The 26,854-nt window shown below is 42.3% G+C and overlaps 1 protein-coding gene across 1 annotated transcript in view; it reads left to right on the top strand.

The window, feature by feature from the left end:
* LPP (LIM domain containing preferred translocation partner in lipoma) overlaps positions 1-26,854 on the top strand; it is a 319,560-nt gene that overhangs the window by 191,896 nt on the left and 100,810 nt on the right. The window contains exon 8 of the mRNA XM_036388370.2: positions 11,462-12,136. Within this exon, the coding sequence (XP_036244263.1) occupies positions 11,462-12,136 (675 nt within the window). The remainder of the gene's footprint in view (positions 1-11,461; positions 12,137-26,854) is intronic.

The following is a 26,854-nucleotide window of genomic DNA, read 5'->3' as shown; positions in this document are numbered from 1 at the left end:
CCTAAGTTTTGACAATTCCATTGAGAGGCCAGTGACTCATTTATAGAATTCATCGAGTCCACAAGGGTTAGAATGATACTTCTGAAAGCTTATAGAATGTCACTGCTTTGTGTTTCAACAATTGGGTCCTGCAGTGAATTTTTGTGGGTTGTTATGGAAAAAAGATTTATTGATGACTTGTGATGCCAGGATGTTTTTCTGTGCATAATTTTTTTCTTAAAATACAAATACATCATAAACCGCAAAAGAGAGAAAAAAGAGAAAAGGGTTTCATTACAAACTAGAAAATAAATATTATTTAATCCCATGGAAAATTCAGACCTAGACCTGAATTCTCCTCACTCCCCTCAAGTTCAAGTCTGGAGCCTAATTTGACCTGTGACAAAAGAGAATTAAAGCCACAAAACTCCATTTTGGATCCAAAATTTGTTGCAGTTTTTGGGCATCCACTGCTGACTTTTGGAGAGCTTTGAGCCCTTGTTAAAAACATTGTTGAAGCCAAGATCTCAGATTTAAAACTAATAATTCCCAGTCCCAAAGGTTTTTAGCATTTAGTACTCCTGCCCCAGAGCTAGAAAGTCACTGTTTCAAATTCTGGAGTTAACAAAGTCAAAATCAGTTAGACTGCAAGTCACAGTAGCCATCAGTGTGCATTTATATATACATCCACCACAAGGAAAGAAGTGAGGAGAGAGGGAGGATACGTCTGTTTGTTTGGAATTAGCACGCTTGGGTTCAATTTCTCATGCAGAAGGGTCCATGGCTGGGTGCACAGGTCAGGGTGCACAGCTGGAAGTGCTGCCGCTGGGACAGGCTGAGCTGAGTCCTTGGAGTGCTGAGGCTTAGTCCAATGCAGGTTGTATTTAATCTCGGTTAGAAGTTTCATTTGCTTTCGTTCAGGCTGCAGCAGGATGAATTGCCAAGATCTCCAGCGTGTTGAGTTTTGGCAAAGCTGGATGATTAGTACCTGGAGAAGGTCAGATCGGTAGGATTCATTACTGTTTGCATAGAAACCTCCACTGTGTTCCCCGTGGGGAGGCAAACATGGTGAATGCAGAGGTAGTAGAAGGCCAAATTCAGATCTGCAGCAGCCAGCATGTTTGGAGTAAATCTGCTGGAATAAATAGACGCACTTGAGCTAGCACCACTGTCCCCAAGATCAGAACCTGGCTTGATATAAAGCACTTTTAAAAAATGTAATTCAGGCACTCAGGAGTATGGAAGATTATTTTACTTGTAAGCTGTGACTGTGATAAGCTAGTCAGCAAGCCATGGAGCAAATGTTTTGGGATGTTATTTGGGTCCAAAAGCAGTGTAAGTGGGAAAAATTACAAAACATAACTTAATTTGGCTCATTAGGTCATTAGTGATGAAGTTTAGGAACTTTTTTTTTCCTTCCTAAAACTCACTGAACAGAGTGGAGCATGGCAAAGGAGAAAACCTGGTATTAAACTAGAATATAGTACTTAGCTCTATATAACCTAGTCAGCAGTATCAGTCATTGAAAACACATCTCTTGCATTCTGGTTAAGAATGAAGAGAAGGGTTTTGTTTGTTGTTTCATAATTTTTTTTTGTGGGTTTTTTATATTAAAGCTTACAATGGCTATTTGTGGTTTTGTTTCCTCAAGGCATATTTAGGAAAACTGGATTAATTTATAATGCCATTTGCAACACAACAAAGCCTGGTGAGGCAATGGATTTGACATTCCTTTACACAGGCTTTTTACAGTGAAACTGTTCTAAATTTTTATCAGTGTGTTATTTGGGTAAACATTTTATTTACCATACATTTAATGTAATTATATGTTCTATGAGAAGAGGAAAATAGTGCAGAAACAGTGATTACACTGAGTTAACACTTGAATTTAAAAATAATCTTAACTTTCTGTATTGTTTCATACCCAAGTATTTCTGTGGTACAGATGGCTTTTTTGCTTGTGCTATAAATTAATACTCACTCTTTCTGATTGGTTATAGTACTGCCCTGGTGTTTTGACTAGAAGTGCTGCAGGGGGTTTCTGTGTATCTTGGTGTATGTATTTATATACCTGGAGACTAATTTTAAAAGCTACAGCAGGTGGAAGAAAACCTTTCCAATCAGATTCCTCAACATCGTGCTTGGAGTCTGTGATACTGTGGAAAGATTAAGGTATTTCGGGCAGTGGTGATAACCCAGGCAGACGGATAAATGAGGGAATGTTCCACTCCACTTCCCAGAAGGAGCCATCTGGGAAAACTGTTAAATTTGACCTGTTGTTGGAGCTCATCAGCCTTTTGGAAAGGTGTACACTAAATCTAATAGGAAAATAACCTCTCTGTCACATATGACTGTCTTTTATGGGGTTTTTTTGGTTCTGTTTTTTGGTTTGGTTTTTTCTGTTTTTTTTTTTTTTTTTTTTGTTAGACTTATTTTTTTGGTGTGGCTATACAGTTTTTTTTTCCTCATGCTATAACTTCTCAACTTATTAACTTGAACCATTTTGTAGCTCACTAAAAATACTGGCAGATGACAGTGGGTTCTGGACCTCAAGTGAACCATAAGAAAGCAGATGTCGTATGAACACAGAATTGTTCACTGATGCTTCTGCTCTTCTGCACTGCTATTTGCACAGGCTTTAAAATGTGGGGAAAAGAAGAATGAAAACACATGGTTTTCACAGGAAATAGAGACAATACTAACATTCGAAAATGTTTATGCCCTCTGGTAGGAAAATGTTTTAAATCTGGTTTAATAGAGTTTTGGAATTCAAAAGATAAATACGTTATAAATGCAATGCATCAAATAAATAGAATCGTAAACAAATAAGTAACACAAAGTAAACCAAGTAGTGTCTGGGTGCATATGTATTTCCTATTATTTTATGTGTGCATATGCACACTTTTTTAGTGTTCTCTAGAATTAATAAAGGAAGAAAGCTTGTACACTATAAACACTCTAAAACTCCTTTGCAATTTAGTAGGAAATGAGAAGTTTTTATTGCGATTTTGCACTCTTCTTTGTGTCTGTTATTCAACATACAATAGAAAATGATAACTTTTCTATATAAATTGTAGAAGACTTCTCCAGAAGACTTCATGTGTGTGGAATTTTGTCATGTCACTCCCAGGTGCAGACCTCTTCCCTCACTCATGCATCTTCCATTATATGTTCTTAATTCACTTTTTGTAATCATGATGCACATCCATGGATAGTGCCATAACCCTCAAACCTGCCCATATTTGTCATGCACAGGAACTTCTTTTCCATTACGAATAGCAAGTTATAAAAGGAAGGAAAAAAAGTCTGTGGGTGCTGTAATTATGATACTTCAAGTTTACTAGCTTAGTAATAGCAAAAGTCATAAAAATACTTTGCTTACCCAAAGTTCTTATTTATAGAGGGGTGGGGGCTTCCCCATTGTCAGGCTTAGCAATATTTGCCTGAATTAAGCAAGGGAATTTGTTCAGCCCATTAGAAGGGCCCAGTTTGGTGAAGGGAAATGTTTTGGACATTCCTGCATTGCTAAGACTTAGAGGAGGTGTTCCTCAAGGAGCTGTTTCAATGCTCGATGCATGTGGTGACTTGTCTTCACATGGTGCGGTGCTGGTTTTTTTGTGGTCTTTGCTTCTGGGATTGTCCTCAGTAGTTCTGCCTTTTGGTATGACCAAAGAGATGTGGTGCCTTTTTACAGCTCTTTATGTAATTTACTGCTGAGTCCATGTGCCACTGATTAAATCTGTGCAGGGGGCTGCCATTGCATGGTCCTCAGGTCCAGATGGGTGCAAATAATGTCATTTTAGTGATAAGAGTGGGAAATTACAGAAATATCCCAAGATTAATTCAGAAAATGTTTTACTTCTCTTGACTGGCATCTTCTGTATCTTTTTGACAGTTATGTCTCATGCTGATATCTGGTATTCTTGTAGATAAAGTTACTACTTCATTTGAAGTGGTCAAGTTGAGTTGCTTAAGTAGAAGAGTTTAAATAATAACTAACCCTTTCAATGAATTAAGCTAGAATTATGGACCTTGACTGTCCACCAGCATTAAAAGTATTTAGGTCAATTGTTTGCACATCTTTTAAAACTAGCGTCTCAGAGAGTCCTTCTCATAAATACCAGATGATCAGTCATCAGAAAAGGAAAAGCAAATAAAAAGCTCAGAGTAGTCATCGTAGCGATAGTATTAGGTAAACAAAAAAGTAAATATGAAACTGAGAAGGAAATTCTTCCCTGGCATAACACTGTTGTGTTTTGGAGACCAAATTTTTCAGATGTGTTCAGACTCTTTGGAATTAATGGAGTGTTGCAAAGTGGAAACCCAGATTGCCTAAAACACTTGACACCCGCACTGAAAGCTGAACCAAGGTGTGTGTCTGTAACTGCACGTGTCAGTTAGGAAGGCTGTTTTCCATGATAAAATATTGGAGGTCAGCTCTTAGCACCTTTTCTTCTGTGCACCATCTCCCATGGTTTCAGGCTGGGCCATCACAAGGAGTACAAAAGAGGCTATGGACAGAAACATTAACAAGTATGTTGACTCCTTTTCCACCTGTGGTAGCAGCTGAAAAACAGATCAGCAGTAGTTGTGTTCTTGTAACACTTTATGGCATTCACAAGGTATTCTCTTCATTTAAGAACCAGAGATGAACACTTCATTAGATTTCTCCTTTTCTTTTGCTGTAATGCCTGGGAGCAGTCTGTTTGAATACCTTGATAGCTTCTGGTGATCAAGCCAGCAAATTGAATCTCACATCTGCAAAGTCTGAGTGTAGCTGCTGATCCATGCACAGTCCATACATCCGTGACACTTGCTTGTCAGCTGTAAACTAGAAATGAAAGAATGATGAAAGTGTAAAGAAAAACTTCATCTGATTATAAACGTGTTTTGGCTGAGGGGTTTAAGGTTTGGACCAGACTTCAAAACTTTGGATTGGGTTCTAAGGACATTTTGACACTTAAAAGAAATCTGTGTTAGCAACTGAGCTGTGTGCACGGCATAGCAGCAGTGCAGAGTTGTAAAGATGTGTCCTCAGTGTGCTTGGACTGTCTGGACCTTATAAAGAAGGCCAGGGAATGCTATATATTGAAAATGCATCAGGTATGCTAAATGGGAGCAGTCCATCCACTCAGGATCTTGGACCTGAAGCAACCCAGCTGGAGCTCTACCAGGAGAGCATCTGCAAGTCCCAAATGGGAGGCCAGATTTCTCATTTTCACCCAGATGTTATTTCAGACAGAAAAAGGTTCAGACAGGTTCAGGGGAACTTGGCCATACATTATCACTGGTTAAGCTGCTTGTTCAAATACAGAATTTGAAGTCAGCAGGAGGTAGAGGTGTCTGCACATCAGGAAACCCCCTAAAATCCCTGTTCACATTTTCAGGTACCTAAAGACCAAGGTTTCAAAGCAGAGTATTTTATTTTTCTCAGGGGTTATCTTTCCCATACCGAAGGGGAGCTGAGGTTTGCTACCTCAGGCAGAAGGGAGGCTCATCCCAGATTCTACTCCTGGAAAAGCAGCAGCTCCAGTTCCAGCAGGAGCAACTGTTCAGCACAGATGTGGAAGAAGAGGTGGGGAAGGGTGTCCCATTCATGTCAGCCCCCTTCCTACACTAGAAATAAACTTGCAACACAATCTCTTGGTCATGCCTTGGCTACAGGGTGCAGCAGGATCCTGGCAGATTGTCTGAGCTGCTGGCACTCAGAAATCCCTTTGGTGTGCTGCTGTAGCTGAGCTTGAGTGGCAGGGCACTTAATGCAGGGAAAAGGGATCTCTGCTTCTTACAGTCACATCAAAATTACCTGTTTATTGTGGAATTTGTCTCCACTAACTTATGCTGTCTAAATATTCAGTGACTTGTCTTGTCTGTTTTTACGCTTCTTATACAGTCAGCGGAGAGAAGTAGATTCCCCCAGTGGCTGATTCATCTCCCCTGTTTTAGGCTTCAATATTAGAATGGAATAAATGACCCTGTGGAGGTACATTTCAGAGAGAGAGAGTGCTTTAAGCACCTCCAGCTAGCCAAGGTGAATGCCCATCATTGGTGATAGGAAAAGCCAAGTTGATTTTTTTACCATTTGCTGCCCTTCCCACCCAGGCCTCCAACTTCCACCACCTTTGAGTGTTACTTAAAGGATTTCAGGTGGTCTGAGCTGGTCCTGTGTTTCAGCCAAGCTTGTGTCAGTGGACCATGCAGGAAGAGGGGCTGAGTGAGGAGGAGAGATGCTGCAGTGGCCCGTTGAACTGGCAGCCCCCTGAGAATGCCGCATCTTGGGTTCAACCCACCGGTAGTTGCCAGGTTTCTGCCTTTCGAGGAAGAAGAGTTGTTTCATTCCTATCCTGGAGTAATTAGTGACTGAAAAGCCCAAAAAAGGCAGCTCCAGCTAGAGCTGTGGTTCTGAACCTCTGCTCTGCAAACCCTGGGGGTCCATGGATCACTCCTAAGGTAACTAAGAAGAATTCAATGAAAGGTAACTGAAAAACCCATGTTTATTGTCAATAGATTAACTTTCTCCATAAAGGAGCTTGTCTCTTCTGAAAAACATTTGGGGACTCCCGAGCATAAAGGTTGAAAATCACTGAGCTGGAGTAATGTATCTTTGTGTGTAATAATTTGACAGCTAAAGGGCTAAAGCTATTCAACTGTACCTTTATGAAAAAATGTCTGGAGAATTGAATAGAATGTGATAAACTTTGTATTGGCATTTTTGATTCAGTCTCTGAAACTTGAGTAACTGAAGGGGTTCTATAAAAATAATTCTACAAATGTGCAAAGTAAAAGAATGAAGTCCTTTTCAAATGGATTCCAGCTGATCATAGAGAATCATGCTCATGCTGTAGACTGTGATTATTCTGTACTCTTTTTAAGATTTAACCCTGACAAATGGTAAAGAATTGCAGGTTAATTTCTGTAGAACAACAGGTTCCATCCCTCATACCTATGCAATGACTTTTTAGTGTAGATGTACATTGAATTTAATTTACGATCTATGTCAATAATTTCTACAGGATGAAGAATCAAAGCTACTCAGGATTTTGGGTTTCCCCACCAGGGTAGCTTTGAATCCAGACACCCAGCTCTGACAGCCTTGGACAGTGTGGCTTTATCACATTGCCATAAACTTTCCCTATGATGGTTGGTGCAAGAAACTCCTAAAAATGTTTATAAACCTCCTCTGCATTTAAAAAGACAAGGCAGGATTTGCCAAGCAAAACTATTCCCCTCATGGTTATACATGGTAAACTTTTTTAGAAGTGTTTTGGGGTTTTTTTCCTCCCACATTTGGTTGAGTTTTACTTGATTTTGTCAGTATTGGTTCACCTTTACTTGAACTGCTGGATAATTCATTTGTAGAAGAGGCAGTACATTTAGGTACTTCCATCTGTGTTTAAACAAGGCTCTTGTGCTTTCCCATTTAAAAAAAAAAAAAAAAGATTTTGTATTATAATGCTTGTGGTAGATGAGGTTCTGAATTTAACTCCTTCCTACTCTAGTTTCTCTCAACGGCTCTGTTATCAACACCTGGGGTTTCTAGTTTACTCTCTTTGCAAATATGAATTTGCAAGAAGGGGTTGATGGTAAGTAGCGTGGTTTTAATTTGCACTTGCGAAGTGTGTCAGACAGTTTCATCAGGGCATGGCGAGCAGAGGAAAGCCTGTCTTCCTCTGAAAACAGCCCTCAGAGGATGTCAGAGAGTGTGTTTGACTGCGATAATCACTTGCAAATGCAGTATGGTTTTGAAATGAGCTGTCCAGGGGCTGCTGGAGAAAGGGATGCTTGTGCTCCTATGAATTCACTCTTTGTCTTTCTCTTTTTTCTTTCTGCTGTTTCTACTTGTTTTCATGTTTCTGAGCAGTCACTTTGATGTGCTTTTGGATGAATCTACCTGGTTGTGTTCGTGGAAGTTCTATGGATTCACATGGGTGAAACATTTGTGACAATCATCTGTTTTGTTAGGCTTTACCCAGTGATACAGATAGCCCCTTCCAGCCTTCTGTTTATTACTCCATCTACCTGGCATCTCTACAGCCTCATCCATCCTTCTTATCCTCCTAGTGCTTTCCAGACAGCTGTTGAAATCTCTCTTCTAGTGGTATCTGAGTACCCTTTTCTCGTCCTTCCACATATTCCTGTCCTCAGAGCAGGAATCTTGTCCTTGGTTACTGTTCATTTATAAAGTTTTTTCTTCACCCATTAGTAATCTTAAGGTTTAAGCCTGGGGTGATATCTGAGTGCATAGCTGGACTGTGGCCACCCTTCTCTCTCTCAGGCAAAAGGGCAGAGGATTTATGGTGATACCTCACCTGTGCCCTTGCACAAGGGCTACAACCAACTTGCATTCTCATAAATCATCAATGCTCCAGTAGTGTTAAATTCCCTGCAGCCTGTCCCATTTCTCTACTACACCACATCAGCTAGGCTTACACCTCCCCCCATAAACCCCAGCTTTCATCACACACTTGCCCAGTGCCCTCAGAGGAATTCAGAATGAGTCATGCAGGGTGCCTCTGGGGACTCCTACTGATGCAAACTTCCTCCTCCTCAAGGCAGCCTGTGGTTTGATGCCACAATGCAGCCGGTACTTGTTAGCTTGGGCCTTTGCTGTGGAGTTGATAGCAAACTTCGGGCTCTGCTCCCCTAAATTGTCACCTTCCTTCTCTGGATTCTGGTGCAGGAGGGGATACTTGCAGCTCATCCTCTTTGTAGTGTCAAACACAGTGTCAAACACAGGAGCTGCTTGGTACCGGTCCACAGATTGTGAGGGTTTGGGGGATTTTTGGAAGAAGGGTTTATCATTCATTCTTAAGGTGTATTCCAGTCCAGGCAGGAGACTGGCATCAGTGAAGTATTATGTAGATGTTTATGTGTGTTATGTGGATGTTTATATGTATGATTGAAGTCACCCAGTTCTTGAGATAAGATCAGAAGAGCTTTAGTAGCATCTGTCATGACCTGCTTCCAGAGTCTGCATTCAGAAATACAGAATGTGATGAACAGGGCTCACTTATGTTGTTTTGGGTTGGTCTTTCCCCCTCCCCTAGACAGGCCATTTCCTTTATAACATTATCTACCTTCTACCTCTTCACATGGAAAAGAAAAATGCTTTTCTGGTGGTAATTACACAGTGCTGCATTGTGGACCTTTCATCCCATTACAGTAAGTGGACAAACTACTATAATTTACAAGAATGAAATAGGTGAGAAAATGGGAAAGTTTCTGGCACTCCCAGGCATAAATGCCAACCTGACATGGGAGAACAATTCTGACAGAAATCAAGTTTTCTTGCTAGCAATGAATGCTGGTGCAGTTGTTTTCTGATGCAGGGATGGAGGAGTGCCAGCTTCCCTTCAGGTGTTTCAGAAGTAGAAGAATCAGGCAGTATTAATGTAGGGCTACAGACCCTTAACCTGTCTCTGCCCTTGCAGTTCAACTAAGACATGCTTCAGCTCTTCCTTGCTCTCAGTTTGAAAATCTCCTGGCTATCTATGTGCTGCCTTGTCATGGATCTGTTAGCAAGGTCAGGGTGTGAATACATTGAGGTGTTTTTCCTCCAGCAGAAGTTTGCTGCCTTATTATTCCCCACTTCTGAATACACACCTTTCACACCTCTCAGAACAGACTGATGCTCTTATTTGCCTGGGGTTTTTTGCTGATTTATAGTGTTTCCTTGTGGGAGGTTTGCCCTGAAGGTGTGATTGCAGGAGTAAGGTCTTTACCAGTGCATCAGCAAAAAAGTATTTGCACATCATCAGGGAAGAGCTGCCAGTTGGGTGGTGGAGCTTCTTTATCCCTTGGTTAGACTTGTTGGCTGTGCACTAGAAACTGAGTGGCTTGCACTTGTCTTTTTATTTTCTTTGTGTGAGGTGGTTACCAAATGTTGGGGGACACAACCACCCTGTACAAAGGATGAGTTTCTCCCACCCTGTACAGAGGATGAGTTTGGAACCCTTGGAGGCTCAAGGTGGCTGAAGTTCCCCCAGCCCCCCCTGGGTGGTTTGGCAGCAATTAATTGCCGCCACCTGCTGACCAGGCACAGGATTTCTCTGGCCCCAGTGCAGCTTGTGCATGTCCTGAAGAATCCTCACCGTGCCCTCCCCAGCAAGAGGGTGGTGGAGCAGTAGGTGGAGGTCAGGGTGCCTGCATAAACAGGAACACCTGGGGACAAATACAAGGTTGGTCATTTAAAGGTGTCACATGCCTTAGAGTGCACATAAACATGGGTAGGCTGGTCTGCCTTTGGGCTGCTGTGAACTTGGAGATTATCAAGCAGATGATGGATGAGATCAAGCCTGGTACAGGAAGTTTGAATGAGATATAACCTCATATAACTATGGTGTTAAGTGCTGTCAAACTGCATGTCTTCACTTTAATGCATTTCCGTGTAGAAGGCATAAAATTCAGGTACTCTTTTAGAATTAAGGAAAATAGAGAAGCAAGAAATTTTACCTAATCCTAAACTCTAGAAATTCAAGTTTACTCTTCTCTGATGTAGTGAAAAGACATAAAGACTGTTGGTCAGTGTTCTTCAGAAACGCTCACGTTGTTAGCTCTTTAACCAAGATGTCTTTTTACATTGGCGTTTTTGAACATTTAAATGTGAGGTAAGCCAGACAAACAAGTACACTAGACTGAAGGATGTATGATGCCTGTTAGACAGCGTCACTGCAACAAAGCTTCATTCTGTGGCCAAATTGCAGGAAGCGGCAGCATTTGCTGTAATCCTCTTCCCTGGCTGCCCCAGCATTGCTGTGCCTGGGGCACTGGTGCAAGGTTACATGGCTGCCATGGTAGGAGCTGACTTCTGAAGCTCTTGGAAATCCTGACCCACTTTCTGCCCTTTAATGAAGCATGTGTAGCATTTAACTTTTCTGGGGTCACTCCAGGTGTTCAACCAGTACAGCCAGGGTAGGGACACCTCAGTAACTTGCTTTGATCGGAGTTCATTCTTACAGCCTGGGACCTGCTTGTAGGCTATTGCAATCTGCTGCCTCCTGCACAATTAAAGGACCTCCCGTATTGGGGCAGAACCTTACAAGTGCTCTAGGGACCCAAGGAATTTCATGTCTCCATAGAGAGTATAAACTCATTTTCTCACTTTTTCAAAACAGACTCATTTTCACAGGAATGCATGAGGGTTTCCCTAATTATCCTCTGGCGAGTCTCCCTTTTTTTTTGTGTGTATAATTTTTTAATTTGTTTGTTTGCTTGGAGGCGGAGGAGAAGCCTCCAAGGAGAGATGAAATGCCATGCATGGCACTTCTGCTCTGCTGCTGCGGTGCTGTCTCTGTTCTGTCAGAGCAGGGGAAGGTTGCTATAACCATTCTGCAACGTGTGGCCCTAGGTTATTATTGCTTTCCTAAGCAGTTTGAGTTGCTGCACAGATATTTCTGTAAACCCCCATTTCCACCCTCATTGCTTGACCCAGTGCCCAGCTGGCCCCTCCTGCTGACCCTGTGTCTCTCTCCTTGCTCTCCAGGGCTCTGGGACCTCAAGCAGCTCCGCTGCCACCACCCCATCCGTGTCCACTCCTGTCACTGGCCACAAGCGGATGATCATCCCCAACCAGCCTCCCCTCACTGCCACCAAGAAGTCCACTGCCAAGGGCCCAGGGCAGCCAGCGCCCATCCCAGTCACTCCCGTTGGCACCCTGAAGCCGCAGCCGGTGCCAGCCTCCTACGCCACGGCCTCCACGCCGAGCCGCCCGGCCTTCAACGTGCAGGTGAGGACGGCGCAGCCCAGCCCACACTACCAGCCGCCCAGCCCGCAGCCTGGCCACTACGGCAGCCTGGGGCCCGGCCAGGCCTACGCCGCCGCGCCGTCCCGCCAGCCCGCTGCCCCTCAGTACGGAGCGCCGCAGCCCCAGGGGCCCGGCTATGGCTATGGCCCTCCGCCCGGCCGGCCTGCCGAGCCCGCCTATGGGTACGCGCCCCCACAGGGCCGCTACCAGGAAACCTACTACGGGGGCTACGGCGGCAGGAACGGCTCTGAGGCGCCCTACGTGCTGCAGAGCTCCTGGAAGGCCGAGCCGGCGTATCCTGCGAGTAATGCCATGGGCCAGGCTCCCCCTGCACTCTACCAGCCACCAGGCACGAAGAAGACCTACATCACTGACCCAGTGCTGGCCCCGCAGCCGCCCGCCCTGCAGCAGAAGGTAAGAGATGCCAGTGGTCACTGACATTCCTGGGAGAGCCACATGGCTGAATGTGGCCTGGGAGACTCCCTGAAAGGTGGTGGGGGTTAAGGTGGTGCTATCAGAAGTGTGGGGCTGATCTCCCTACATATGACTTCTTAAAAGCTGGAATAGGGAGCTCTCATCTGCTTTGAAAAGAGCCTCTGCAGGGGCTTAGAAAAACTGTCAGCTTCAAGTAGTAATACGGAAGCATACGGAAGCATGGTGTCAGCCCACGGGAGAGAGGGAGGCTTTGTCCCTGTGACATGATGTTGCCCAAAGAGCTCCCTGGCCATGCCTCTGTAAGGCATCGCTCAACTGGAAGCTTTTCTTCTGGGCACTCCCAAGATGAAGTGAGAGGATGGGTGTGAGCTGCTTCATGTACTTGTGGACATACCTGGTTCAACAATTAATCCTCCCTGTCCTCAGGCAGATGGGAGGTACATGAGAGGCTGGTTTTGATTGTGGTTCAGAGTGATTGCGGAGGTTGTCCTCTGGTGTGTCGCTGTTCAAAGATCACTTATCACTGAAACCACATGGAAATGAGTCCCCACAGAGCTCGGCTCTGGTTTTCCTCTCCGATGTTGGTACACCGGGTGGCCGCCATCCACTTCAACAAGTGCCTGGACCTCATAAAGTGAAGTCAGTTTGAAGTAGAAAGTTAAAGTGGGTCTGCCTGGTTTCTCTGCCCAAGCTGATCCTGCCTGGCTTTTGTCCCTTCTGCTGGTGGCCATCTCTAATGTGGCTCTAGGAGGTGCTTTAGCTTTGTGGGGCGCTCATTGTGTAAGATGAGCTGAGGTTCCACAAATGGTGAGGTAGGGAAGCAGTGATGCAGTTGCTCCCCAGGCCCACCTTGGCACGTCTGAGCACATCCGTGTTCTTGAGTTTGAGGGTGCTCACAGGGAAAGGGGAAAAAGCTTCTGATACATAACAGAAAGCCTGTCCCTTTGTCATTTCCTTCTCTAACAGCACACAGACGGTCTTCCCTAAATTCCAGGTTTCCTGACAGTGGGAACTTTAAAAGGCAAAAATGTTTCTCAAGGCAGTTTAGAGAGGGCAAGAAATTACAGAAGTCCTTGAAATATTATCTACAAGCAGCTAAGAAACTGCTTTTTCTCTTTTCTTCCCTTTCCTTGACAAGAACCTTTGAAGCAGGGAGAGAAGCAATAAACTCTCAGCTCTGCAGGTACTTGGTATAGAGCTTAGATTGAAAAGTAGTGAAAGACAGAAAATTTGCACATAGCTTTAACTGGTGTAAATGGTTGTGGTTCCAGTGGAGTCACTGAGGAAATGCTGAGGTATAGCAGATCCATATTTAGACTTTTATAGGTACGAGTAGGTTTATATATATAAAAAAATTTAAAACTGTAGTTCAGTCAGCATCTCTATGGAAACGCAAATCATCTCAAACCACAAACAGCCCAAGCCTGTTAGTCTCATTTGCATTACAAAGCTGGAGGGACAATTTAATTTAGCTCAAGTTGGGGGTTTCATGTATGCCTATATATATTTGTATATACATGTTGGTGTGTGTGCACGTGGCATTTGCAAATACACAGGCAGAAATACTTCATAAGTATCTGTATAAAAAATAATTTCAATTCTTCTGCAGAACAGACTATCATCTGCCTGATGATAAATCCCTGCAGAAACTTTCTTTGTCTTCCAACCTGCTAAATAGCTGTTTTCTTACCTTTTTCACTTTTGAGCTTACAAATCCTCTGTAACATATTGGTGGCAGGCTTTGCCTTTAAAGCACTGTTGTCCAGCCTTACTACATGCTGTTCTCTTTCTTTGCAGAATAACTCATTCATAAAATCGACTTTGGGAATTATTTTATTTAAATGGGGGAAAAAAGGCTGTGTTAGAGCCAGGTATCTGTTAGGAAGAATTGTCACTGTCATTTTATTTGGCTATCATGTAAATTTTAACATCTTTTCCAGCACACACACATGATTCTGCATTTGTTTGTGTTTTGCCACTTCAAGGTTGATTTGAGGCCTTTCAGTTAAAGAAACAGAAAGGGTAAGAAGCATTAATACATCTCACATAAAATGTAAGGTGACCTTTAGGAATTTTTCTTTTTGCAAGGGAATGGTTTTAAAATATCAAACAATTTCTAAATGTATTCAGAAAACTGCATGCCTAATCTTGAACATAGTTTGTGTGCAAATTATTAAGGATGTTGTAGCAAATCCATCTCGGATTAAAAGTTCACGGTCCTTAATTCCAACATATACCATGATCCATCACTGTGAGGGCAAAATTTTTCATTAAATTTGTTTCATGTTTTTAAAGGGTAAAAAAAAAAAGGTTTATATTTGGCATTCTGGCTAGGAAGAGGTTCATGACACTGTGGCTCTGTTTTTTTTTTGCTGTGTACTAATCATGTTGAAGTCGCTGCTGATCCAAAATAAATCTGGATTGGTATGGGAACAGCAAATAATCTGTACTGGTTCTTAAAGCCTGCTGAAAACAATGAGTTTTACTCTCACACAATTCCACATTGCATTCTGTCCTTGGGCCACTTATGGGGTGAGAGTCATGCATGTGAAGCCTCTGGGCATTTTAGTCTTTAATGCAGCACCCTGTCCAGCATGAGTGCCCAAGTCCTAGTTAGGAAATGATCTGGTGGAGTGCATGTCCTCATTTAAACCTTCATGTGCTTCAACAGCCAAAAAAACCTCAGGAGCTTTCTCTTCTGGCTGGTGGGTGGTGGGGACTTAGGTAGCAACAGCAGCAGAGTTCTCATGAGACCATTTGGCTCCTCTCATGCTCTTGCTGTGCCTGCTCAGACCAAGTCAAAATCTGAAGCCTCTCTCTTTAACTTCTCCTCTCCCAAAGGGCAGAGGGCACCAGGTTGGGGTGGCTCATTAGGTATGCTCATTTCTGGCACAAACATGTCCATAGTAGACATATGACAAAACCAGTTTCTGATGTAGAATATTCCCAGGGCTTTGCCCTGTGGCCAAAGCAGGACTGGTAAACTCCCACCACCTGACCAGCTCATCTGTGACCAAATGTTTCTGTGCTGGACTGGTTAAGACACCGAAAACCCTTGTTAGTTCCCATATCTCCAAATAGTTTTAGGTCTTTTCGCTGGTTTTTGTCATGTTTGAGCATTTTGAGACACCATCATATGTCCCAGCTAGATCTGTGGACCTTTTAGGGTCCTCATGTATCTCCTGGTGTATTTGAGGGGTGGCTCTGGGATATCTGTTCTTTCTAGATCCCAACTATTCTCCTGAATAGGCTTTGGGAAGCACATTCCTTCCTAAAGGGACCTTTCATGTTTTCAACATCTAGACTAGGTACCACTGAAGCCATTTGAGACAGCTTTGTGGCTCTGGTCCAAAATGGTGGAAATCTTAACAAAAACATTTATCTCTTGACAGCAATTTAACACTTTGGTGAGGACAGAAGTGTCTTGTAGCTCTGATTTAGTACAGCGTCCAGATCCGCGTTTCTTTGTTGCAGATTTGCTGCAAAGGAGAGAGGGAGGAGAAAGGGAGCAGTGTCCCTTTGGTAGCTGTGTCTGTTCTCCCTGACATGGCACAAGCACCCAAGTTCCTTAACCTGCTCAGCCACAAGTTGCAGTATCTCCATTCACACCTGTACAGGCATCAGTGCACGTGGAGCATGGCCTCCTCTTCAGACAACCCTTCAGTTTTGCACACCTTTCCAGGGGAGCACCATGAAAAATGGGGAGACAGCTGCAAACCAGGAGGGTTTAATGAGGCAGCTCATGCTTGTGGCTTAGGTGGTGGTGGCTGCTCATGACTAGCGGACCTCAGCCACTGCGTGGTTTCCGCACTGCTGGAGGTGATTTCTTTGCTGCCTGCTGCAGCCAGCCCTGACATGGTCTCTTGCAGCTTGCAGTGCCCAAAAGGGACTGTGATGGCTCGCTGTTTTCTCATTTTACACAACTTTTGTCAGTTTTTCCACTGATTTAATACCTGTGATGGAGACATTCGCTTGGAAGTTTCATCTTTGTCTCAGAAACATCTGCTCACCAGTGCCCTTCGCTATGACTGATGCACTTCTCTTGCACTGATTTAATAATTTTTACAGTCTGCCATCTCTCACATAAAGGAGATACCTCTGGCACTTGTGTTTGAACTGAGACTAATTCTCTTGCTGTTTGCTGTTAATTTAGCGACTAGAAACTTTTTCTTCTCTGCAGATGAATAAAAGCAGTCTGCCAGATTCCCTCCTGCTGTCACAGGGATATATTCCTTCCTAGTGTTGCTTTTGACTTGTGGAGAAAGGCAGGCAGCTTGCTTTGCATTGCTTGCCTCCCCCCAAAGTGTCTTCTCACCCAAAATTTTATGCTTTCACCTAAGTGTCTTCACAAAAGTCACGTATCAAAAATTTTCAATGGATGGAATTTGGAGACAGTGAAAAAATAATGATTGAAGTTTTGTTTTCTGTCAGTGCAGGACAGTGGCTTCCCATAGTTTTAATGTGTTCAAATAAAGCAAACCAAAGTAAAATTAAAAAGGGTGATTTAAAATATTCTACTTCGGCATTTAATGAATTAAAAAAACCTGAAAGCCAATGTAAAATGAAATAGAATGTGAAATTCTGAAATTCAGAGTTGAATCTGCAAGTTCAGTGTGACATTTCAAAATTTCCAGATGAATATGCAGTTCCTTTCTACCCTGAGAATAGCAACAAATGTCAAAATGTTGACATTCTTCACAAAACAGTAATTCAGAGTTCTAACCAGCACTAGCTGTATATCAGCTGCTGACTCTGTCATTGCTTCTGGGTGGATTAAATTAAATACTGTTGCTTCTGTTAAAATGAGGAGGAGCGGAAAGAAGGCAGTTGTGTCTAACAATAAGATGAGAAGCTCAGGACTTGTGGTACTGTGGCATTGAGAATAATGTTTTCCTCTTCAAGTTATTATAAATCTCTGCATGAAAATTGTTGTGGGTTTTCTCAGGTGAATAAGTGCTGGCAAGAGATGCAAAGACGTATTTTCAGAATGGTGTCCTTATCCTGACTGCAGGAATATGACACAGTCTGGTTTATATCCTAGACTTTTGAAAGAGCCCAGTTCTTGGCTCAAAATGTGTTTAACATGTTCATTTGAGAACTTTACTCTTTGTTCTTTGTATAATATTTTTATTATTTAAGCACTCTATATACTAGCAGGAACCAGCTGATGACAGAGCAATTAATCAGTTTTTTCTCTTAGGTATCATATATTTGAATTGTTTTCCTGAAATAGTGAAACAAAGAGTTGCCAAACAATTACCTTGAAGTTAAAGATAACAGGGAGCCTGCAGTTACAGGAGTAAGTCAGGTCAGCATATACTGAAAAACCAACTTAAATTTACAGCTTCAGGATGCAGCTTTTGTAGCTTTAGCCTTTAGTCAGCCACAATGGGTTAGAAATATAAGAGGAATAATTGAGAAAGAGGCTTTTGGCATAATACCTGGATGTTCTTTCTTGCTCCTTCTTAAAATAAGCTGAGGACAATGCCTCCACACATGATAAGGCATGGGGCAACCTTGAAGTTAATCAAGGGCTCTGCTTCTGTGGTAGTTAACTCTTGATAACCAAGCATCTACCTTGAGAGATCCTGCCAGTCTGTGTTACAGGCTAATATAAGAATTTTGTGTCTGAGGTTATACGATGCAGTGAGTGTATACTTAGCATCAGACAGGGGGGCTGGCTGGTTTCCAGCAGTGGGGCTTGCCTGAGCCCTGGGGCTGCCTGAGCTCAGGTCTCTAAGGGGCAGCCTGCTCTGTGGCATGATGTGACAAGGACAGTTGGCCTTGCTACTGCTTTACAGCTTTCAGTACAGAAAGCAGCACCCATAAAAGTGAGTGCTACTTAATTTGCAGGTAGACTCTGGCTATTGAGTGTGATGGTGCTGCTGATTACTGGAGGAGCTGGTTCATTCCATTTAAAAATGCACTCGAGTCCAACCACATCGTAATTCTTTCAAAACCAAAGCACCAGAACGTGTGAGGAAGATGTTCTTCTGTCAGATAACCTCTGTGTCATTGTCAAGTTTATTGCAAGGAAGCCAGAACCTGAATGTGTAGAGAAGGTTTGTCCAAGGTTAAGCACCGATTGATTAGGAGAGTAGGGCAGAACAAGGAGATATGGAACATCTTGGTGTCATTTGGTGGCTCTTCTGTTTGAGGTGAAAGGGTCACTGGATGCCCTGTGGGTGTGAAACTCTTTGGGCCTATGACCTGGTGATAATGCCAGTGTTAAGAGAAATCACTCTGCTCACAACAGTGACAGCATAGATGATGCTTTGGATTATGTCCTATTTTGGCCATGCCATTTGGAGTGGATCTTCCTATATTTGGGTGTTTTTCCCACTGACGTCTGTGAGGCATATTTGCAGTCTTAATCCAGTTTTTAATGGCACACATACAGATAAAATAGTAATGGTTTGTTACTGAAGCACCACTTTGTGCAGGGGGCTGTGTACAGTTTAAAAGATGAATAATTTTTCCCTGGATGGGGATGGTTGTGCATAGATAGGCTCTTGAGCCTAGTACTTGAATGAGCAGGCAAGTTAGACAACTGTCATGGCGCACAGTGAGCAGTGCCAGCCATGAAGATACCACCAAAAATAGATATTCAGTTGTAAAGATTACAAAGTAGTCTATAATGTCGGCTGATATAATATTTGTTTCATCCAAGAATAATGGTATGAAGCAGTTGCTAATATATGGTTACATTTAGTGATCATAAATGTTCTGGTGTTAAACTAACTTTGGCCTCCACATAATGGGCTTCCTGTTAAGATTTACCTCTGAATAACTATAAAGAAACATGATATAGTAAATTTAATAGCAGCCTTTGGGGGAAAAAAAAGTTTAAAAAAAAAGAGGTTTCCTATCACAGGCTGAAAGAACTCCTGCAAGGCAAACAGAATCTGCAATTACACTGACAGTTTTGTTCTTAAATGAAAATAATAGTGAATTATAAAGCTGTAAAATTGTTTTCACAACAATATTTTGTTTTTATAACTTATACTATTTCACTTAGTAGCTGCCTGGCTCCACAGCAAGTTACATAACATGGTATTATGAGTATGATGCCTCAACTTTTTGTCCAGGGAATTAATTTAGGGCTCTAAACTTTCCAGTCACATTTTCTTCTTTGTTCCAGACGCAATGTATTCTCTCTGCTGGAAGAAATATCAGATGAACTACGTCTTGCTTGTGGCAGAGTAATATTCATGTGTCTCTTTATCCACACTAATAGGGCAGTGACTTAGTTTCACATGGCTCCTCAAAATAGTCCGGATTGAAACGGGCCATCTAAAGTCAGCTACACAAAACAAATTAGAAGGGTGAAGCTGCTGTGTGTTAGCTGATCAATGTAGCATTAGCAAGGATTTTCCACAGTGTGGTTTAGCACAGACAAATGAATTACTCTTACTGTCAGTATCACTTGTCCTCCCAATTAAATATTTTTCTAAACAAACAAACAAACAAAATTTCCTCAGATGAGTCGGCTGTAACTTAACCTGACTTATTAGGATTAGTATAGTCATCAATAAAATGGAACCACACCTGAGCTATAATATACAGAATAGCTATCATAATTTTCATCCTATTATTGTCTAGTTAGACTCTAATTTACCAACACCTGAAGAATCTTTTTTTCAGGATTTTCCTCCAGGTTTCTGAGAACTGGTTGTTCATTAAATGAATCACTTTCTTTCTGTTGTTGCTGCAGTAGAACTTAAAGTGAAAACTCATGCCTTTTCCATGGAGAAAAATAGCCTAAGTGTACAGGGAAGCTCCTGCTGTGTATATGTCACTGGTGGATTCCTTCTAGGCTGTCATCAGGAAGCCTGGAAGGTTTTATTTTGCAGTCCAACTCAGCCAACAGAAGAAATCTCTGTGAGGAAGTATCCTGCAACACTTGTATTCTTGTAAATCTCTGTTTTGTGTTTATCTCAGAGACTCAAAGATTCAGGTGGCAGTTGTGTTTTCCTGATCTGATGATCGGCATCAGAAAGTTGCCCTGCATCTCCTTGTCCAGCTTGTGTTAGAAGGCTGCTTTTCTGCTCCTTTCTGTATCAAAATCCTTCCCCCCTCCTATTATGCAATACTTACTTGTAACCTCTCTTTCCACAGACTGCATCCCAAAAACATGCTTTAGAAACATATCAATTCTTGCATGACCTCATTTGAATACTTCAGTTAAGACTCTCTCCTGAACCCGTTTTCCCAACTGCATTTCCCATCATCTAGATTTTTCACAACTTTTACGTGTTTCTACATCACTTTCCCTCAGGGTTCTTGTCCTCTAAGGCTTAGGCTTAAAATTAGGCCTTTTGCTGCTGTAGAATTTCCAGATCACTGAGCAAGTGGTGGATGAGTCTCTCTAGTAGATTTTTCAGTACAGAGAAGTAATGCAGTTGTACTGCAGGCAAGCATGGCCTTGTAGGTACCAGAGGGTGTTGGGATTGTACATCCTTGTGTTTGTTTCTTCATGACATTGCTCACCGATAAATATGGCCAAATATAGTTTTCAAATCTGAATTCAGCTTCCCCCCCACCTTTCTGTAGCATTTCACCATCAGGTCACCTTCTACTGAATAAATGCAGAACAGCATTTAAAACCATATATGTAATTAAAAGAAATTCAGCAGAAATTTAAACAGCATGAAGATAAGAAAGGTAGAGGGATAAAGACAACTGGAAGCTCAGTTCTGTGTGACCTGCTTTTGAATAAACAACATTATATTCCACAGTCAATTATCCAAAAAGTACAATGTGTTCTGTTGCCAAAAAAAGGTTGTCAGATAGAAGTGGTTAGTCAAAAGGACACATGCACTGGAGTGAACATTAGTCTATTGTACTCAGTATAATATTATACAAACAGAGCTGGCTTGTTACTGGCTTTTTTCTTTTTTTTTTTTTTAATTTTTGGCTACAGATGTGATTATGCAGCTTTTTAATATTACTTCATGAACATCTAATTGCAGGCTTCAGCAAGAGGTGCAGACCTTGCTAGGGAAATCAAATAAGGTATGCTCTGTGCAGCCCAATAATAAGGCTTCCAATACAAAAGTGGAAAAACAAGTCATTAGTTACAACCATCGAACGGAGGTCTAATGGGAGCCACAGGATAAACATTCCATTTTATTATGTCTTCGTTATATGTTTTGCAAGAATCCGTGGTTATAAATTAAAATTGCTTTTTGCAGCCGCGCTGTAAAAAAGTTCAAAATCTGTGAATGTACCTATTATTTTTATTTATATCACAGCAGGCTGCTAGCAAAATTAACTTTTTTTTCCTCCTCCTATTTGTTAGTTAAAAGATGGAAAAAGCATACAAATGCATATCTGCAGGCAGCACTCAAAAATGCCCCCTGGCCTTTTTTTTTTAAATCAAGATGGCATTAATTTAAAGTGGGAGACAAAAGAGGGAAGGAAACCCAAACATCTCAGATAAAATTAACTTCTTCATCATTACACAAGTTGGTAGGGTCTGGTGTTTGTTTAGAAATTTAAATTAATGCTAGTGAAAGCATCCAGATTGTACTTTGACAGATGAGACAAGGATTTGCTTGAGACCATGTCGCTGACAAAGCAGAAGAATTTCCAGGGCTCTTCTCCAATTGAACTGGCAATCGTGGAGACCCTGATTACCAGCAAAAAAGCAGTATTAGGACAGGATTTTCCAATGCTGTCTTCTGCCTTCTAAGCTGCTGTGTGAGAGAATGTGTTCAATCTCTGACTCTGCCCCAGACTCTCTCTTGAACCTTCCAGCAAAACAATTAATTTTTTTGTTTCTTAATACAGCATTTGGAAGTCACTACCCCAAGGTAACAGCCAGAGCAAGAGATCTGTGGAATGGAAATTTGTGGTGGTTGAAAACATCTGTTTCTCCTTTTAGAAAGGATACAGACATGCAGTCATAAACCTTCATCACCCTCATCAACCCTTCTGCTTCCATTTAGGAGTTAATTATTAACTGAGGCAGCATAGGCAGCTTCTCCTCTCGAGGAAAGAGCTATACTGGACAGGAGATCTGTGGCTTTCAGTGTGCAAATCCCAAGCATTGGCAAATTACGTCTGAGCTGTACTTCCTCTGATCTAGGAAAGCCTTTTGTCAGAAGCTTAAATTCATTATGTGGAGCCTGCACGTCCAAGGGGGAAAAATAATTGTATGCAAATGAAAAAAGGCAAAAAAACCCCACTCTTACAGAGACTTTTTTACTCTTTCACATTAGCATTCCTGTGGGCCATTGAGGAAGCAAGCTAAGGTGGTCTCACTTGGGCTGGGAATTCCTGCTGTAGGCAGGGTTGAGGTTCGTAGTCATCTTTCTCCAAGGACTGGTCAGGAAGAGCCTCCAGTCAGGACCACAGCACTTGTCTAGGATGGATCAGATTAAAATATGATACATGTTCCTAAGTCTCCATGGTGCTGCTCTTGCTACTCCCTGGTTATCACCATTATAATTCTGCTAGTGATGCTTAGTAATTGTTCTAAATACTAGATAATGCCAAAAATTCAATACCATGGAACCTAATTGTTTTCTCTGTCGCTGGGAAATTAAAGAACCCTGTGTTTAGTGATGAGGAACCTGTTTTAAAGTAAAAACCTGGATTTTTGAACACAAGACGAGTTCCTGCAAGCTTTGCCTCCCACTGTGCTGCCAGTTGCTGAGAAATTATTTTATTTCCTAATTTAGATGTTGGACAGTGATTCAATATGCCCTGGAAATACTATCATTCTTGCAATTTTCTCATGTGGTAGCTCAGCTTAATGTTGGAGAAATGGGTAGTTATGGGTCCAGACACTATAACGTTGGATTTGGGTTCTAAAAATAAATGTTTGGTTAACTTTTAGTTGTCAGCAATTTTCTGCTGCCACACATGTTAGAAAATGGAATAAATGGCCTCATGCAATTCCAGGCACACTCTGTGGTCAACAGAAGTATCTGCAGAAGATTAAATATGGTGGCAATACAGATAAAAGTGGTGGTCACTCTCCCCATATGGCATGTGCACCCTGATGTTTAGAACCTTGAGAGCAGAAGAGTTAACTGTTCAGTAAGAACAACAGGTGAGCACTTGTGCATCTAGATAGCCCTTCCAGCATGCCTGATTTCTCAAATGTCTCATTTCTGGCTTTAGACTTGGGGGTTTAACCTTTTTCCTTCTTAGTTTCCTCTCTGAAACAGGTATAATGTTTACCTCCTGTATCACAGTGGGGGTTTCAAGACTTGATTGTCTGCAAATTAGTTTTAAAGTCTATAAATGCAAAGTAGTGTTCCTATTTTCTGTGTGAAAGGCAGTGAAAATCATTTGCAGAGCCTCTCACAGCAGGCACAGTGGTTATTTGAAATGAAGGATATTTCTGTACCTTTGTATGTAAATGAAAGAAAGATCTCTCTTAAATCTGTGGCTATTAACAACAGTTAACTTTTAGCATTTATGTGGTGTTTTATATTGTGAGAGCTCTCTTGCGAATCTCAACTAAATTCTTCACAGAGCCTCTGAAAGCTTATGGCAATATTCTGCTGTTATGGTCATTTCCCCAAACTCACAGAGGGAGAAAGTAACTCAGCCAGGCTCATATGGGTAGCAGCCCCATGGCTTTCTCCTCCCTCAGTGACAGACGGAAAGCAAGGACCTGTTCCAGGCAGATAAAAAAGGTTCCCCCAGAGGTGGAGAATGAGCTATTTAATCAAGTCATACAGTTTTATGCATAAGTCAACATTTGGAGGGTGAGGTATATACATTCCTTGAGGAGCAGTGCAGAGCTGTGACCTTGTCTGGATCTAGGGGCTTTGGTGGGATTTAGGATAAATGTGGCCCACTCTCCCATGTGCTGAGTGTGTGCTTAGAGCAGAAATATGCAGTGCCTCACTGTGGCTTAAGTCCCTGTTTTATTTTGTTGCCAAGCATGAGGAAGGGCCAGTGAGATCAGGCATGACTACTGACATCCTCAGCTTTCCTTTAACTGAAGCATCTGCATGTTTTATGGGGAACCAGATACAAAGAATGTGGGAAATGAGGAGGAGGATAAATGTTGTTTCCCAGTGTTCAGGATTGTTCAACCAGTTTCCTTTGGTCTTCAGTCTGGGATGGTTCATCAGACATTTGGCGGCCATGTTATGCCCCATTTGGTTTTAGAAGGCTTTAAAACAAACTAATTTATGGAAGGAGCTGTGTTGCAGCTGGAGTCAGGCTATCTCTGTACAGTAATTCCAGCTGTTGCTGGAATTAGATGAGAAACCAGGAATGGAAACAAGCAGACATCCAAAAAAGCCGCATCAGATACGACACCTCATATATGAAGCGCATACACGGAATTTGTATAGAATAACATTTTAGCAGTGAGTTTGGTCTATCCTATGAAGGCTCTTGAGTTGTAATGTACAGGTTTTCATTTTGCAGTGTGTATATTGGATCAGAGTGATGTCACTATGGCAGTATTGACTTTGGAGCAACTCTGTTGATTTAGCAACAGCTGGGAGTATAGATCAGAAGCTAACATAGTATTGTCATCTGAGGTTCTCAAGCAACAACTAGGAGACCGAGTAAATCACAGAGTAGCCTTTTCTGTTCTTGTATTTCCTGCCTCCCTAAAACAATTACACATTGAACCTGTTCCTGGTACAAGAGTGACTTTATGGTTAGCTCTAGGGGAATCAACACCTTATCCCTGCTGGTTACCAGCCATAACATTTTTCAGTACTTTCTTTTGTGAGACATTGTTTCTAAGCAACAGAGATTTTGCTTAACATGTAGGAAGATGTCCCTGTGTGAGTTCTTATAAAGAAGAAGGAAGAGGAGTGCTTCAACAGAACAGCTCAAGTAAATAACACCCTGCAGTAGAAACTAAGCCATTTCTGGGAGGTTTTCTGTAGCATTCAGAGTGGGCTGTGAGTGATTGGGGCTGATTCTGAACAGACGCCGCCAGTGATGTGAACCTCATCAGAAAGGACTGTTGGCAGTATAGGTAGAGAGTAAAGGCAGGTATCAGGAGGGGTTGGTTGTGAACATGCATCCTCACAGATACAAAGCAGAAATAATGTTGAAAATTTGGGCCCTTTTAACAGATATACATTTCTTCTTAAGCTTTCTTTCCAAGCCCCTTACTCCTGATTTTTCCCAGAAGGATTTCTCTGAATCTCACGTCCTATTTTTCTTGGTCAGTTTTTTTCCTGCTTCTCTTATGTTCTGCACAAGAGGCAGCTGTTCACTCCTCCTCAGTGATGAATATATACAAGGGTCAGTATACAGGGTCCAGAGCATTGTGATGACAGTGAGCAAGACAGCTACACTGAGCTTTTGCTGATGAGAGTTTATTACTCATGGTTTCATATCAGCTCATATCTGCCTCAGCTGTTCTGCAGATGCCTTTCTTTCCCAACACTGATTTTTCACTTGAATTGCAGGAGATTGCAATTCCTCAGCCAAGGTGTGTGGCTTTCCTCAGACTTGTGTGATTGTCACTGTGTAGTTCTAGATTGGCAGAAGCTCAAGTGATTTGAGTGCTGGGAGAACTGTGAGGACTCAAATTGTGGGACTGCAGGAATTAATACAAAAATCTACCTGACAAAAAGAAGCAACTTGGCAATTGCTGATATAGGCTTAATTGGAGGTTTGTTGTGGGATATTAACACCTGGATGCATGCACATGTGTGTAGACAAATATCAGCTGGATATTAACACTTCTAGGATTCTACCCATGTCCTCAGTGTTGGCTCATCATCCATGATTTCTGCTCTTTTGTGCCTCCTGTTCATGAAGTATAAAGTACTAATGCTGAGGACTGACTCCTATGGCCTTCAGCTGAATATGTGCAATGAGTTGTTTTTAATCAAAACATGGTATTTGAGTGGCCTAATGTCAGCCTTTAGCACAAAGAATTCATGAGCTTGGTTTGACAGCTTGGACCCTGTATTACCTTCCTTTTCCCTGGGGGTTACTGTGGATGAGCTGTTTCACACTGGTTTCCCCCATCAACCTGCTTGCCCCAGGCATGAGCAATTCAGATGGTTCATTCTCCTTTCATAGGAACTCTGGTGGGATCATGAAATCTTCCCCCCAGGGAAGAAGCCTGGACATTACTGTGTGCAAGCAGTGAAGGACCATAAGAATGCCTCTGAGCGGGCAGCTGCTTATCATGCAGATGCAAAAAACATACCTTGTTTGGGTTAATTAACATGACCAAGTCCAAAGAGAAAGTGGTGTTGAAGTGGGGGAAGTGAACCCAGAGGTTTTTGACACGCAGTGGTCTGTGCTTCCCCTGAAAAGGGGAAGTTGTAATGGCACCTGTAAGGTTTGTGGGGTTTTGTGTGAGGCCATCCAAACCGCCAAATCCAAATTTCAGTGAGTCTCTCAGTTTTCCTTTGTTCCTGCTTCACTAGGCTCTCAGAGAATCTCTCAGGGAAAGGGCCATGTCTGTCTGTCCTCCTGGGAGCTGCTGGGTACCACTGGTAAGCCTAGGAGCTGAAGTTCTGATGCCTTTCAAGTGATGCTTCAGAATGACATTGCCTCTCTGGCTGGGATGCCCAGGCGCAGGGCAGTGAGCAGAGCAAACAGGGTGGGTTGGAGTGTGTGTGTTTGCTCAGCAGAGTGCAGCTGCCTTGTCTGCTTGTTTCAGAGCACAAGGGAAAGGGGACAGCCAGCGGTCACCAGCCGCCTTTAGTAAAACATTATCTCAATTAATCCTTTGGTTGTGTTGTTTAT

This window comes from Molothrus ater, chromosome 10 (assembly GCF_012460135.2).
Source record: "Molothrus ater isolate BHLD 08-10-18 breed brown headed cowbird chromosome 10, BPBGC_Mater_1.1, whole genome shotgun sequence".
NCBI classification, from domain to species: domain Eukaryota; kingdom Metazoa; phylum Chordata; class Aves; order Passeriformes; family Icteridae; genus Molothrus; species Molothrus ater.
This window is presented reverse-complemented; position numbering and strand designations above follow the sequence as displayed.